Raw genomic sequence first — 13,928 nt, forward strand, 5'->3', positions numbered from 1 at the left:
TTATGAAAAGTAACCTGGTAACAAAGGAAAGAATATTTTCAAGTACTAATAGGCAGCCTTAAGTCAAAAGCTAATTTTAAATAAGTAATATTAGGAACAGAGCAGCAGAAGGGGATATTAAATAATATTTCATTAACCATCTTTTAAAGAAAGTTATTGCATCTTAAAATCAACCACATTTCTCCAATTTATACATTATGGCACTTTAGAAGGATTTGTTGTGATTTTTCTTTTGTTATTTCTTGGTGGAAGAAAGGGTTTGAGATTTTAGGGGGACCTCAAGACTTTTTAATATCAGCTTTTCTCTGAGCACATGTGAAATGGACCATAAATTAACTCTAGTTTTATCTCACACATAATTTTACTTATTTAGCTGATGCCTTTATGTAAGGCAGCTTATGGTGTTAAGTTAGTATACTAAGTGGCTCAGGAGCTGCACTTCCATCCCAGGACCTTCTGACTGGAAGTGACAGCTGTAACCATATCATACTCGCCACACTAATGCAACTCTTCAACTAACATTATGCTAAAAATCTCAACATTGAAGCAGGGTAAACAGGAGCAGTGAGGCGGTGCGACAGGGGTGCTGCTGTACCTTTGAATGCCGACTCGAGTACCGGGGCAGGCTTGGAGGCTAGTAGGATCCTCTTTGCGTACTTGCTTAGCGCTCCACTCTTCTCATTAGGGACAATCAACTGCCTGAGGAACCTGGTGCGGTCACGGATGTCGTAGTTCTGGTCATATTTCCCAAGGTTCAAAATGTACTGCGTAAGCAATTTCGTCTGATGTAGCCAAACAGAGAGAGACCGAGAGAGAGACAGAAGGCAGAGAGAGATGGCACGAGAGAGAAGTAAGCAAATAATTCATGATTATTGATAACTCCGAATAAACATATCTGAGGCAGTAATAAAAACAAATGTTTCTGGAAAACAAACATCTCCCTTTGGGAAATCTGCCAGCTCTGCAGAGCAGCCAATCGAATCGGCGAGCCGGGACACAAGTCCCTCCCCCGGGGCTGCAAGGCACTCGCAAAGCCCAGCACGAGCAAGATTATTAAACCGCTGGGGTGGAAAGAAAGGCATCATTAAAAAATAATCATATGTGGCAAAGCTGCCGAAGACTGAGAGTGAGGGTAATGAATACAGAAATACAACCCAAAACACAGGTCTTCTAGAGTGGGGGGGGTTAGTCTTCATGAAGCGGTACTAGAACAGTTACTGGACACATCCGGCCCCACCCTGCCTGTCATATTCACAGTTTTCCCTCCGAATTATAACCCATTAAAGATGGCCTATGAATCACCGAACTGTATTACTGCAAATTATTTGCACAGCATTTAGCTGCTACTTCCAGTGTCTGCAGCAGAGATGTGTATGCCCTCAGTGATAAGTGACTTCACGCATCACCCTTTTCTCTGTTTTTATGGTCTGGCCTAAAGAGCGCCTTTTATTTGTGATTTAATAAAAAAAAAAAAAAAAGAGTTCCTACCCAGAAGACATTGTGGAAACAGTTCTACTGGGTCTCTAGACAAAGATGCACCGACCTGCTTGCTTCAGAAGCATGAGATCCATCATGAAATGGGGCAACATTTACATTTATGTAAATGAGCCCCACAACCAATGAGATGCGGAAAATTAAAGCAAAATTTAATGGATCTGCCTATTTAGCAGAACATTGCCTCCATCTACTGTGCTGTCCCACTAGTCTGATAGTCAGGGCTCATCATTGCCCTTTAAATACTGAAATCTAATATTAAAAAGCACACAGTACATGCCAGAGGTTGACTGAATTTGTTCCAGATTTTGAGCCCACCTTAATCATAAAGATAGGGATGAAATACTCATCCTTGGCTGCTTAACAGAAGTTCTTTGGCAAAGCGAAACACAGCAGCTAACAAATTTTGCATTTAATGCATTTGTGTAGGCTGAGTGAGGACCAAAACATTTTAGATTAAGCACCTTGCTTGAGGATTCAAAAGACCTTCTGCTCGTGGTCCTTAGTTTGTACCTATTGTCCTAGTTCTATCAAGGTGGTAATTAGGTCTCAGAGAGGAAAAGCCACCAAAGTAAGACATGCAGAGCGACATCAGGAGGTGATAGAGGCCTCATATAGGACCTGCTTGGAGTTGGTCAGGTACAGTTTGGCTGCCAAGTTGAGCGTCTGCAGCTTGACAATGTCTTCCTCCGAGGTGAAGCTCTTGGCCACCTTCCTCAGGACGTCAGGGGCAATCTTCGGAACACGTTCACAGTATTCCCCAATCAGCCACAGGATGCTGGCCCTAGCCATGGGCACCTAGAAGGAAAAAGGAGGAAGAGTTAAGTAAGAATGGATAAACTGGAGCACATTTACTCATTCAGGTGATGCTTTTCTCAAAAGAAACAATGTTAAGTTACATATGTTTTTACCCATTTATACATCAGGGTAATTTTTCCCTGGAGCAATTCAGGGTAAGTACCTTGCTCATGAGAATTACGGCAGGAGCTAGGATTCAAAAAAGCAACAGCACTAAGTGCTACGCTACCTGCTGCCCACAGCCTCAACCTAGACTGGGATCATACTCCAAAATAACAAAAACTTTGTTTAAAAGGTATATAATTAAAAATCCTCATTGTTAGTATGACATTTTATACATCTTGAACCTCTTTGCCTATATAACCTTCTATAAGCCTATTCCCCACCTCAATCAATCTTCACCTGACTTTCATCTTTTATATTGTTGCTCAAGCTCACCTGCATTTTATGGGTCATTAGGATTTGTCCTGCTACCCTAACGGAACAATCTTCTCCAAGAATATGACATAATCCCCTATTGTGGGAACCTTGAAATAAAGGCTTAAAAATCAACATGTTCAAAATCTCTGGAAAATAAATTTTCATGCTCGTTTTTCTACCCCATTTTAGTCTCGCCATTTACCAATTTTTCATTCATCATTTTATCACATTATATGTATCTCTTTATATTGCTATTTTACCATGCTGCTCTTCTATTGTTGCATCTTCTTAAAGGCTGAAATTTACTGCAACCTCCATCGCTTTGCAACTGCAACACATATCTTTACTGTAAAGGAGTTTGAGAAGCTGCCTTTAAAAGCAACAATGTTAAACGGAATTTGTGATTGTCTTGTAATGATGTTTCCTCCCTATCGCACAAATTAAGATTTCCTTGAGCTGCTTCATGTACATGCATAAATGCTGCATGAAGCCTCAGCATTGCACTGGGTTAAACAATGATAAGACAAAGCGCTTTGAGAAGCAGTTAGAGGTACTATCCAACAGCTTGGCCATATGTGTCGTTGACTCCATTGAGCGAGGTAGGTGTGTGTGTGTGTGTGTGTGTGTGTGTGTGTGTGTGTGTGTGTTGAAGAGCCCTTACAGTGATGTTGTCCAACAGCTTGGCCATGTGTTTGATGATGTCACTGTGCTGAGATGGCTGTGTCTGCAGCAGCTTCTTGATCACCACCACACATTCTGCCACCACAGTCTCTGGTGGAGAAAGGTGAAATAAAGCTATTATCTAGTGAAAGTGGCAATAGTTTTCATAATGTTTGAAACTTTAAATTTAAAAGCCTGTGAAAAAAGATGCAGAAAATTATGGTACAAAGTACTGAATGAAAAAAATAAACATCTGATATCAATTTAATTAAACTACTAGCTATGATTTGGAACTGAATACTACATCCACAGAAATAAAAATTTTGCTCTTAACTTTTGCCAAACCTTGTTTAGCTGAATTCTCACAAAACTCAACAAAATGTCTTTGTACACATAGATACCGTGGCAATGAAGAAAGAAAGTGAGACTGGCCGTTGCTCACGTGAAATGGCAGGAAGGTACAGTCTGTTCTTACCATCTCTGTTGGAGAGCAGGAGTACCAGGCCGTTGAGGCACGTGTCTGTAATTTCAGAGATGTTTGTTGCACATCTCCCGATAGCCTGAATGGTGGTGGCGGCGAACTGCTTATCTTGGCTTTTTACATATGTCTGAAAAATACAGCTTGAATAGTGAACAGGCAGTTTTGAACGGAATGGAAAAAGATGATTTATCAATATCCTTTACTCCACATCGTAAGCAACGTGACATTACTTCTGACAGGAAAAATGCAACAGCAATCAGATGCCAACAAAGACCGGGGTGCTGCTGACCTACACAGTAGAGGCAGGGGAAAGAGGGCAAGAAAAATGAGCTTGCCTGGAACTCCCGAAGGATGGTGGAGATGTTTGCCTCGGTGGCCAAGTTTGTTAGAATCTCCAGCTAAGGAAGCCGGGGGGGAGAACAGAAGCACAGTTGAAAACATGCCCTCAGTTATCTTAGTCCCAACACATCAATATGGGATGTATGGTGACTCAAGCTAAAACATTCATTTTATGCCCAAAATTTCACATTACTGCAATCATTCACAGTAATATGGTTTGCTAAACTAACATCCTACTCCATTAAAAAATTTGTAGGCATGCTCCATAGAGTGGCTTATGGTGAACCACCAGCACCTGCATATGTCCCTCATGTTTTACTTAAGTGAGTTGTGAATATGGAAATAAACACAGAAGACTGCATTCAGAGTCAGAACTTAGTTTATATCTCCAAAGAGTCTCATTTATCTATTACAGCATGAGATTTAATACTGGAGGGGGGGGAGTCATACCTGACTACACTGATTACCCTGAATTCAAACACCGGGATGCACAGGTCTATGCAGAAGTTCATTTAAACTTCTTAATTTGCATTAATTAAAAAGTTAGATTAGTGCAGGGAGAACACAGTGCAATTACCTTCAGGGTTTTGATGTGGGTAGCATCTGTAGATCTCACATAGAAGCTCTTCAGAAAAGGTTCAAACATACCCTGTTGGGAGTAAGTAATTAAACTAAAACATGCTGCATTGAATAAAATTTCACATATTTCAGGCATTGAGAATGGCTGGGTAGGCACCACATTTAGTTACATTTAGTATGAATACATTTCCTAATGTCATTCTAATAAGTTAATGCATTTTGGCCTAGACTCTGAGAAAGCAAATATTTCTGGAAATATAAACAAAATGGCATATGGTTAATAATTATAATTTACAGTCATTATTTTCATTTCAATTATCTTTCAATAAGACACTGCATAAATGACAGTGAGGCTGTGTCTCCTATATTATCTCTTGAAGAAGTCTAGTTATCAAACTGATAGATTTATAGAGCGGTGTATTCCTGTCCACTCTCCTAGTTATGTAAAAACAAGCCCTTACCTTTCTCTGAATAGACATGGTGGCAATGTTCTGCAGCACAATATACTGCACTTCTCTGTGTATGAACAAAGACATCGTAAGTCATCTGAAGACATATAACATATATGTAGCAAAAAAACTGATTGTGTCAGATTTTTACCACACTATAGTTAGTATTGTTTTCAGAGTTCAGTTGTTATAAAAACCACCTAAAGAGGACTGTGTACTGTAGAACCCTACAATCCTGAGAACCTGCAAGAGTAAAGATCCCAGTGGACAAACTGAAGAGCCAATCATCGGACGTACAAGAAATTACATATCGCTCTGAAAGCCATACATTGCTCCAGGACTATGCTTTAAAACACAACCACTTTTACATAAGTCACAGTATGAAAATAATCAGGGCTATCAAACACTGGGTACAGGAGTAATTTTGCAATTTAGTATTTGGTGGACTGCCACATATGATACATAACAAATATACATATGAAAAAATACACGAAACGGGTGATAGAGCAATTCTTCTGCAAGTCTAAACATTTGAGTGATTCCGACACTTAACTGAAGGGCCTACTGGTAGTACACCAAAGATCACCTCCACTGGCACAGGAGACAGAGGTCTGAAGTCCATTGTCTGTTTCAGACCCCTTCTTAAAACACTGCTTGTTTGCTGCTTATCTAAAACACGCTGGCAATGCAAGTGTCATACTACTTGTGGCAAAATCCATTTGACTTAAACTGAACTGATTTCAGTAACTATATGTTGACAGTGTTTTAGACATTCAGTGACACTGGTAATCCCTTCAATAAGCCCAATTCGGGGCCTTGCAGAGGGTTCTTACCCTTGTCTAACAGTTAAGCCCAGTCTCAATGACCACTGTAATCCCCCTCCTACACCATTAGTAGCATACTGATAGCCCCTACATCAGTAAGGCTGAGGTTCAGCAACCATAGTCAAGTCAGCACTTAAAAAAATGGAGTTTCCAGACAAGCCGTAAATTAACAGAGTCACAGAGCATCAGTGAATCTCCTAAGATCTCAAAACTTTTACCACAAGCCTCACTGCAAACATTCTCTCCCAAGCCATGAGATCCAGTGGCAAAAAGACCTGCTGTGAATCCTAACTACAGGAGGTGCTCCATAGCCATGTTTCAGATCAGTGCTGGAGATTTGCTGTAGAGGTGGAGGAGGTGAAGAGCCACAAAGCAGGGATGCAGGAGGCACCTGTGACTGCGCAGCAGCCGCACCAGCGACTTGGTGACGATGCTCACTTCTTGCTTCGGAGCCAGGTGCCAGTAGAGCTGGGCTACCGCCATCACCACCTGCAGGACACAGACAATGGAGGAGGCTAGTTTACTTGCTCAGCTTCACTAGACTGACAACGAACAAAGAAATGTGAGTCAGGCCTAGTGTTACTGCACCTGCAAACTGAAATGCAACAAGAGAGCTGAAATAAGCGCGGACATTTCAGAGCTAAAAGTGAGTCTTTGTTTTTGATTAAATCTTTTCTCTCTTTTAATTTATTTTATTTCGTTTTTAAACAGCAACTCGACTTTAGGAACAGTTTTAATTTCAATTCAATGGCGATGAAGTTAAAACAAAGGAAGATGCTATAAACTATCCATCAGCACAGCAAGATGTAATATTTAACCAAATTACTGATGCCACTAAAAGAAAAAGCTGATGCCAAAATTAATCTTAAAAGAAAATATTAGATAATGAGGTCAAGGTATCGCGGAGGTTGAAATCCAGCCCAGGGTGTGCTTACTTACCATGTTCTCCTTGTGTTTGCAACCCAGACACACGTGTGGAAGAAGGGCATGGTACACCACTTCCCCACTCTCTCTTTCCAAGAAAGCAACAAGTTAAATCCGATTTGAAGGCACTTACCCTAACCTTTTATGGGTCTATAATCCCATGACAGGACTATGAAGGAGAATTACATGTCACGTTTGTCATCACTGTATTGGATAACTATTTTTAATTTCTTGGCATCACAACATCACATTTACAAGCAAATAAATTTTTGATGATGTGAAGGAAGGCAGACCTCTGGTCCCCAGGGTGATGAAAGACTGCCATGCGCATGGAAATGCAGCAGGCACTTTGCTTTCCCTGACACAACCTCAGGAGACCAATCTGCCACATTAAGTGCCACTGTGAGGTGCCTTTGCATGGCACCACCTCAGCAGACCGTGCTGCCGCAATAAGGGACACAGTGAAATGAGCAAAACTACATTTCTCTCTCAGACCTGCTTCAAGTACAAAAACGTCTGTCAAACACAGGCCATTTGGGGGAAAGATATAAATTTAACACTTCTAATTCTCAGCATAAAACCTTGGTTATACGAGATAGAATATATCAGGGTACAATGTAAAACCGAAAGTCACCCCAACTGAAATTGGGTGCAAGAGAAAAACGTCGTGTCCTTCTAGAAGACCCTGAAAAACTCATGAATTGTGAGGCAGAATTAAGGCAAAATCCATTATCAATTTGTCATTCACTGAGACACATGATTTCTGATAGCTACCTTAAGGTGTGCTTTTTTCCCCAGCCATACCTACATCTACACCTGACCTAAATTTCATATCATTCAGAGGATAAGGTTTCACAACACCATTGGGTTTCTTTGCACTCGGGTTCTGAATTAAAGAGCTAGAGCGCAAAAAAAAAACTAGTTATCAACACAAAGACAGTAGACATACTGACATCTTTTAACACAAACTTTAAGCAGCATTTACTTACATTTACATTTATTTATTTAGCAGACACTTTTCTCCAAAGTGACTTCCAATGAACTCTATGTAGTGTTATCAGCCCATACACCTCATTCACCAAGATAAATTACACTGCTAGATACACTACTTACATTGCAGTGGGTCACTCATCCATACATCAGTGGAACACACTCTCTCTGTCATTCACACACTATGGGGGAACCTGAACAGCATGTCTTTGGACTGTGGGAGGAGACCGGAGCACCCGAAGGAAACCCACCCAGACATGGAGAGAACATGCAAACTCCACACAAACCGAGCAGGGATTGAACCCACATCCTCTCACACTACCTAGGCACTGTGAGACAGCAGTACTACTTGCTGTGCCACCGTGCTGCCTATTTACTGCCACTGCATGTGTGAAAGCTGCATGATATTCTTGTGCAGACTGTATTAACAGCAAACTTTCTACAGGGATGTTAAATGCACTGTACAAAATGTGGGCAACAAACCAAATTTCTCACGTAATTGATGAAATAAGGACATATAAGAGAAAAAAAAGTTACATTAGACAACATTTTCATTAGTACAGGAAACCACTGCAATCATCAAGTTAGCTATAAGTCCAGTGTCTCCTCACTTTGGGAGACAGAAGTACTTTGTCATCAGTAGTTTTGTTGCTACTATAAATAACAAGCAATATTTCAGTTAACAAAGCCATTATACATCTAACAAGTAGTAATGCCATCTGGTAACTGTGGTTATCACGTATTATATACATAAGTTTATAATCCTGACAATATTTCTATGGTATAATAATATTATGATGAAGAGACAAAACTGCCATTTTCTTTTTGTGTGTGTGTGTTCTATGTTTGTAGCACTCTCAGCAGCCACATGCCTCACTGCTCTGTGCAACACTGCTGATGTCGCTCTGTGAGGTGTGTGCGTGTGCGCGTGCATAATGCATTTCTTGACTCGGCAGCAGAATGACCCTGCTGGGCTAAGACACTCACAGCGGTATTCCGGCTCTGCAGCAGGGGCTTGGTGTTCCTCAGGAGAAGACGGTGATCTGGGTCCATCATATAGGGCTTGGAATCCGCCTTCTCCTTCTCCACGTCGGAGTCATAGAAGGCCTTCTCGCTATTCTCATCAAACAGGGCATCCTAGAACACACATAGAGCTCCTTCACATGGAGAAGATGCTCTTTCAAGACTGACTCACAGCATACGCAAAAACAGTATCTATGAAGTATACCTATTCCATCTTGTACTAATCCACATGCTTGAAGGTCAAAATGTTCACACAGAAAACAAAAAAAAAAAAAAAAAAAAAATCATATATGTGTGCAAGCTTTTTATGTATCCTAACTAAATGTCAGGAAACAACTGGTAATTCAAAATGCACAAAATTATCTCTGGTACTAAAAGTTAGCATTAAAAAGCTTTTCAGCAAGCCTTTACAGTAATGTTCTCCTTGTTTAATTTCTATTCAGCATCTTCTGTTTACAGCCTGCTTTAATGATTCGACTCGCAATGCATTTGTAATTACTGTTTTACGGCAGCAAGCGTCCAGCCGCTCAGAGTGCATTAGCATGCCGTGGAAGTGACGGCACACCATCAGCTCTCTGCTTGGCAACTCCTGAAACTACACAAAAAGGCTCAAAGCGAAGATGTGCAGACATCGGTTTGTCTTTGCATTTGGTTCTGTGTTAAACATCTGCTTGAGACATACATCAGCTGTGCTGCAGGCAAATTGGGATTAACCTCACTCCCTGTTTCCTAGTCAGTACCCTTGTGTTCAGTTTGGCTACCAGGTTTCATGTTACACACTAAAGACGAGAAGGAGGAATACCAGCGTACACAGATGGAGTACAGCACCATGAAACACAGTGATAAACCCAAGTAGAACAAAAAGAAAGTCATAAACCATGCAAGTTTTTGTCTGCCAAGTTTTCCCCCCTACATCTCTCAGGTTAGGTATTCCAAAACCTCGGTGCACCGAACTGACTATTGGCACATTTGAGGCAGTTCCTGGAATCTTTGGTCCTGCTATGGACCATATTTTTAATGTGCTGTCATTCTGCACAGTCAAGAGCTGAAATCAGTTTTACAACACTACGTGTGTGTGACAAAAGGACCCTAAAATGTGGCCAGCGTGTTAACCTACCCAACAAGCCTAGCTCTGCTGAACAAGAGAATATCCCCAATGAATTCAATGGCTAGCAGATAAAGTCTGTGTTGCCTAGCAACAGTGTTTGTTTTGTCTGGACAATGTTCTCTTTAGATGGAACGAACAAACTCATTTACTTTGTAATATTAATTTTAATGGAGACTATGTAATTGTGCTTTCATATGGTATTACCCATTTCATATTTTAAAAAAAAATAAAAAAAAAAATAAAAACCGAACAACAAATCTACCCAAACGCTAATGCTAAACATACAGCCGAATATTTTAAACGGAATATAGACCAGCTCCATGAGATACAGCACTAGAATCACGCTGTGTTGCCAGAGGTCAGTACATTGTAGCTTATCAGCACAGTCTGACTGAAGCTGATCGATCCACCTCTGTCTGCTGATACAAAAGCCTTTTTATAAGTAACCAAACAATCCCATTACCAACATACAACTTCATATACACCTACATGAAGGCATACAATTGTCCTGTGCCCTCAAATTCTATGCTATCTGCTGTCCCACTGCCATTTGACATAGAACAGGTTACTTTACATGGCCCTGACAAATACTTGCTGTATTTTCAATATTCTCCATGACTTTTAGATCAAGGCTAGAACAACAAAGTGAATCTGGGGCAACATGACTGCAGTCACCTGTGTTTTATTTTACATATGACCTTCTTTCTTGCTCGCGAGGCCTGGGGAAGTGCAGCCATTTGCACTAATTTCCAAAGTTAAAACCGACGGCTCGGTGAAAACCAGCGACCTTCAGATTGTTCAGCTCATTCTGGAAATTGCACTCCAAAACCCCGAGAATCCAGTGGAAAACTGCAAACCGTGTTAAGGTTAAAAAAAAAAAAAAAGGGGGGGGGGGGGATCGTTTAACAGTCTGGAGTCATGAACATCTTATAAGCTATATCATAGTTTACTTGCATTTGAATTTACTCATCCTCAGAGAATGCTGATCTTCAAAAAAAGAGAAGGGGGTGTTCAACTAAATTAAGAGAGTATTTACAAAGTAAAAAGTTTCAACCTGTTTTATCAATTGCATATTACCCTCTGGCAAAAACAAAAGCAGCAGGGAAAAAGGTCATTTGTTTTGCTGATTGTCTGAACACAACAATAAAAAGAGAGAATCAAGAGATATGCAAAATGTAACTGGCTCATCATTACCCCAGAGTCGGGTAATTTTAAAATATGAAATTGCAAATACCGCATTGACTAGAGGGTTTGTGCTAAACTGAGAAAGGTTTAATTTCAATTTTTCCTGCATCAGCTTTATTTATAAATGTCGTGGCCTATGAATATCCTTTTATTTCCTTATACTCAAGTAGCCTCTTAACAAATCTTCTTATTAATATGTAAATTTGAAGTCAGTCGGTCTTCTCTCTGACAGCACACCGAATTTCAAGTACACTGTGTAATCAGCTTTGACTTGGCACCCACTATTTATCATAAAATATGTCACTTTACAAAAGCAGAGGAAAACACATAATAACTACTGACCAGCTGCTCTCCATTAAATTGTTCCTAAAACGGCAAATCTGCATGCTTTAAAGGGTGAATGCCACTTCAAACAACTCTCCTTCCATATCAATAAACCTCGGACCATTGTCTGCTCAGTTAAGCATTATGTTGCGTAATCTAGTTTTAAATAAAATTAAGTTATATACTTGCATCTGCTGTTCTGAAAGTCAAAATTAAGACGTTTCAGCTGTAGCTTACTGTGGTAATTGTTCAAGTCTGAGCTACAATTATTGACCATGCTGTGTAAGAACACCACAGCACCTCCTGCAGGTCTGTTAGTGCACCCGAATACAGGAAGGGCGGTGCTTCTGTGCTTCTCCATCATCAGTGGCATCTGTTTTATTGGCTTGTAATATACAGTGTATATAAATAAACAAACAATCTGTAAAGTAGGCTGTGTATCAAATGAACGCATAGACCACTAATTTGACTTTCAACTACTGTGTGACATGGTAGAGACAGCAGTATGGAAACTAAAACAGCCCAAATTGTGCCAAAAACTGAAAGAGGAGGCTGCAATATGTTCTCTCTGAGTTCAGATATGCTTATTTTATTGCCACAACTGTCAGTTTATTATTGACACCTGTGTGTTTTACATCCAGCATGAAATAAATCAATCTGTCAGAGCTTAAGACTTCTGAAGTTCGGTAATTACATTTTGTTTTCATTTCTGCCCTCTTACCTGAAACGCTCCCTGGGTCGCTTTAGAAAGACAAACAAATAAAACGTTAAGAAAGAAAAGTTCAACTTAGAAGTAAAAGGAAAGATTTAAGTGTAGACATTGGATCAAGATTTTCCCATGAAAGAATACTGAACAAAAAGTTACAACAGAGGAAGGGAAATAATTGTCAAACACAAAAAATCAATTAGTTCCATGTCTAACCACATCCAAAATAGGTTTTCACAAACTAGCATTAGGTCTGCATAAGAAAGCTTACATCATAACCATTGACAATGTTTAACGTCAAGAATTACAGACTGCTGCAATACTATGAAAGGCCCTATGTAAGACCATCACAGAATTTTCCATAAGTTGTACATGATATCACAAAAGGAATCCATGATCATTCCAAACAGAACTTCTTAAGCTGGCTAATGTTGCGAAGGCGTTAAGAAGGGTGCTTTCGTGGAAAAGTGTTCTTTAGACATTCCACCTGTGGCTCCTAACAGAGGAGCACTGCACACCTGGCCCAGGCAACCCACCTCTCTCCAGGGACTGAGGAACTGTGTGCGGGCGTAGCGAGTCAGCATGGTGATGATGACCACCTGGCCCCACTCTTCCACATCCACCAGCAGGTTGCACAGCTTGCGGTAGTTCTTGTGGATCAGGTCGATGCGGTCCGGGCACACCTCTTCAAAGGCCATCACCACGCTTCCTGCCACCAGCTGCAGGACAGGGAGAAGACAGAGGGTTGCTGTGAGCTTCTCCTCGCAGTCAAAAGGATTTCGCACGGCTTTTTCAACAACACAACTGGCTTCTAACTGGCCCTGGCTGAGCGTTGTGCATTACTGTGGCCAAAGCGTTTCTGCCAGAAAAGGAGGCAGCTGGAATGCCCTATGATGCTGCAGAGCACCCCAGATGGAAAAGGCAACGTAGCTCATAAACACAATCACACCAAGGTGGACTGCAAAGTCATAATTTCGAAGGATGCACAGTTTGTCCAAATGCCAGCAAGTTGCGATTAACACAACCAAACGCAGCAATCACAGAGATGGGCAGGGGCTAGAAAACAAACACAATGCAAATTCAAGCAGCTGAATAAAACAAAAGGAAATATTTATCATAGAAAATTTTGCATATTAGATCTAACAAATCGGCAGCACAGTGGCACAGCTAGTAGCGCTGCTGTCTCACAGCGCCTGGGTGGTGCAAGAGAACATGGGTTCAATCTCTGCTCAGTCTGTGTGGAGTTTGCATGTTCTACCCTTGTCTGCGCAGGTTTCCTCCCATAGTCCAAAGACTTGCTGTTCAGGTTCACCCATAGTGTGTGAGTGACAGAGAGAGTGTGTTCCACTGATGTATGGACGAGTGACCCAGTGTAAGTAGTGTATCTAGCAGTGTAAGTCACCTTGGTGAGCAATGTGTCTGGGTTGATAACACTACATAGTATGCATTGTAAGTCGCTTTGGAGAAAAGTGTCTGCTAAGTGAATAAATGTAAATTGCATTTATGACAGAGCACTTAACTTCAACATCTGCATAGGTACTGCTTTGTGTCTTAAACACAGAGCACATATCATAAGACAAGAACAAAAAAATCTAATTAAACCACATATTAGGCAACAGTCAAT

The 13,928-nt window shown here is 40.7% G+C and overlaps 1 protein-coding gene across 3 annotated transcripts in view; it reads right to left on the reverse strand.

Moving 5' to 3' along the window:
* ap3b1a (adaptor related protein complex 3 subunit beta 1a) overlaps positions 1–13,928 on the reverse strand; it is an 82,949-nt gene that overhangs the window by 42,388 nt on the left and 26,633 nt on the right. For all 3 annotated transcript variants that reach the window (XM_018736813.2, XM_018736812.2, XM_018736811.2), the window contains 10 exons: positions 12,841–13,023; positions 8,946–9,095; positions 6,436–6,533; positions 5,233–5,287; positions 4,770–4,841; positions 4,189–4,251; positions 3,848–3,980; positions 3,374–3,483; positions 2,116–2,292; positions 596–782 (listed from right to left, as the gene is read on the reverse strand). In XM_018736813.2, the coding sequence (XP_018592329.1) occupies positions 596–782; positions 2,116–2,292; positions 3,374–3,483; positions 3,848–3,980; positions 4,189–4,251; positions 4,770–4,841; positions 5,233–5,287; positions 6,436–6,533; positions 8,946–9,095; positions 12,841–13,023 (1,228 nt within the window). The remainder of the gene's footprint in view (positions 1–595; positions 783–2,115; positions 2,293–3,373; positions 3,484–3,847; positions 3,981–4,188; positions 4,252–4,769; positions 4,842–5,232; positions 5,288–6,435; positions 6,534–8,945; positions 9,096–12,840; positions 13,024–13,928) is intronic.

Source organism: Scleropages formosus, chromosome 6 (assembly GCF_900964775.1).
Source record: "Scleropages formosus chromosome 6, fSclFor1.1, whole genome shotgun sequence".
Classification (NCBI taxonomy): domain Eukaryota; kingdom Metazoa; phylum Chordata; class Actinopteri; order Osteoglossiformes; family Osteoglossidae; genus Scleropages; species Scleropages formosus.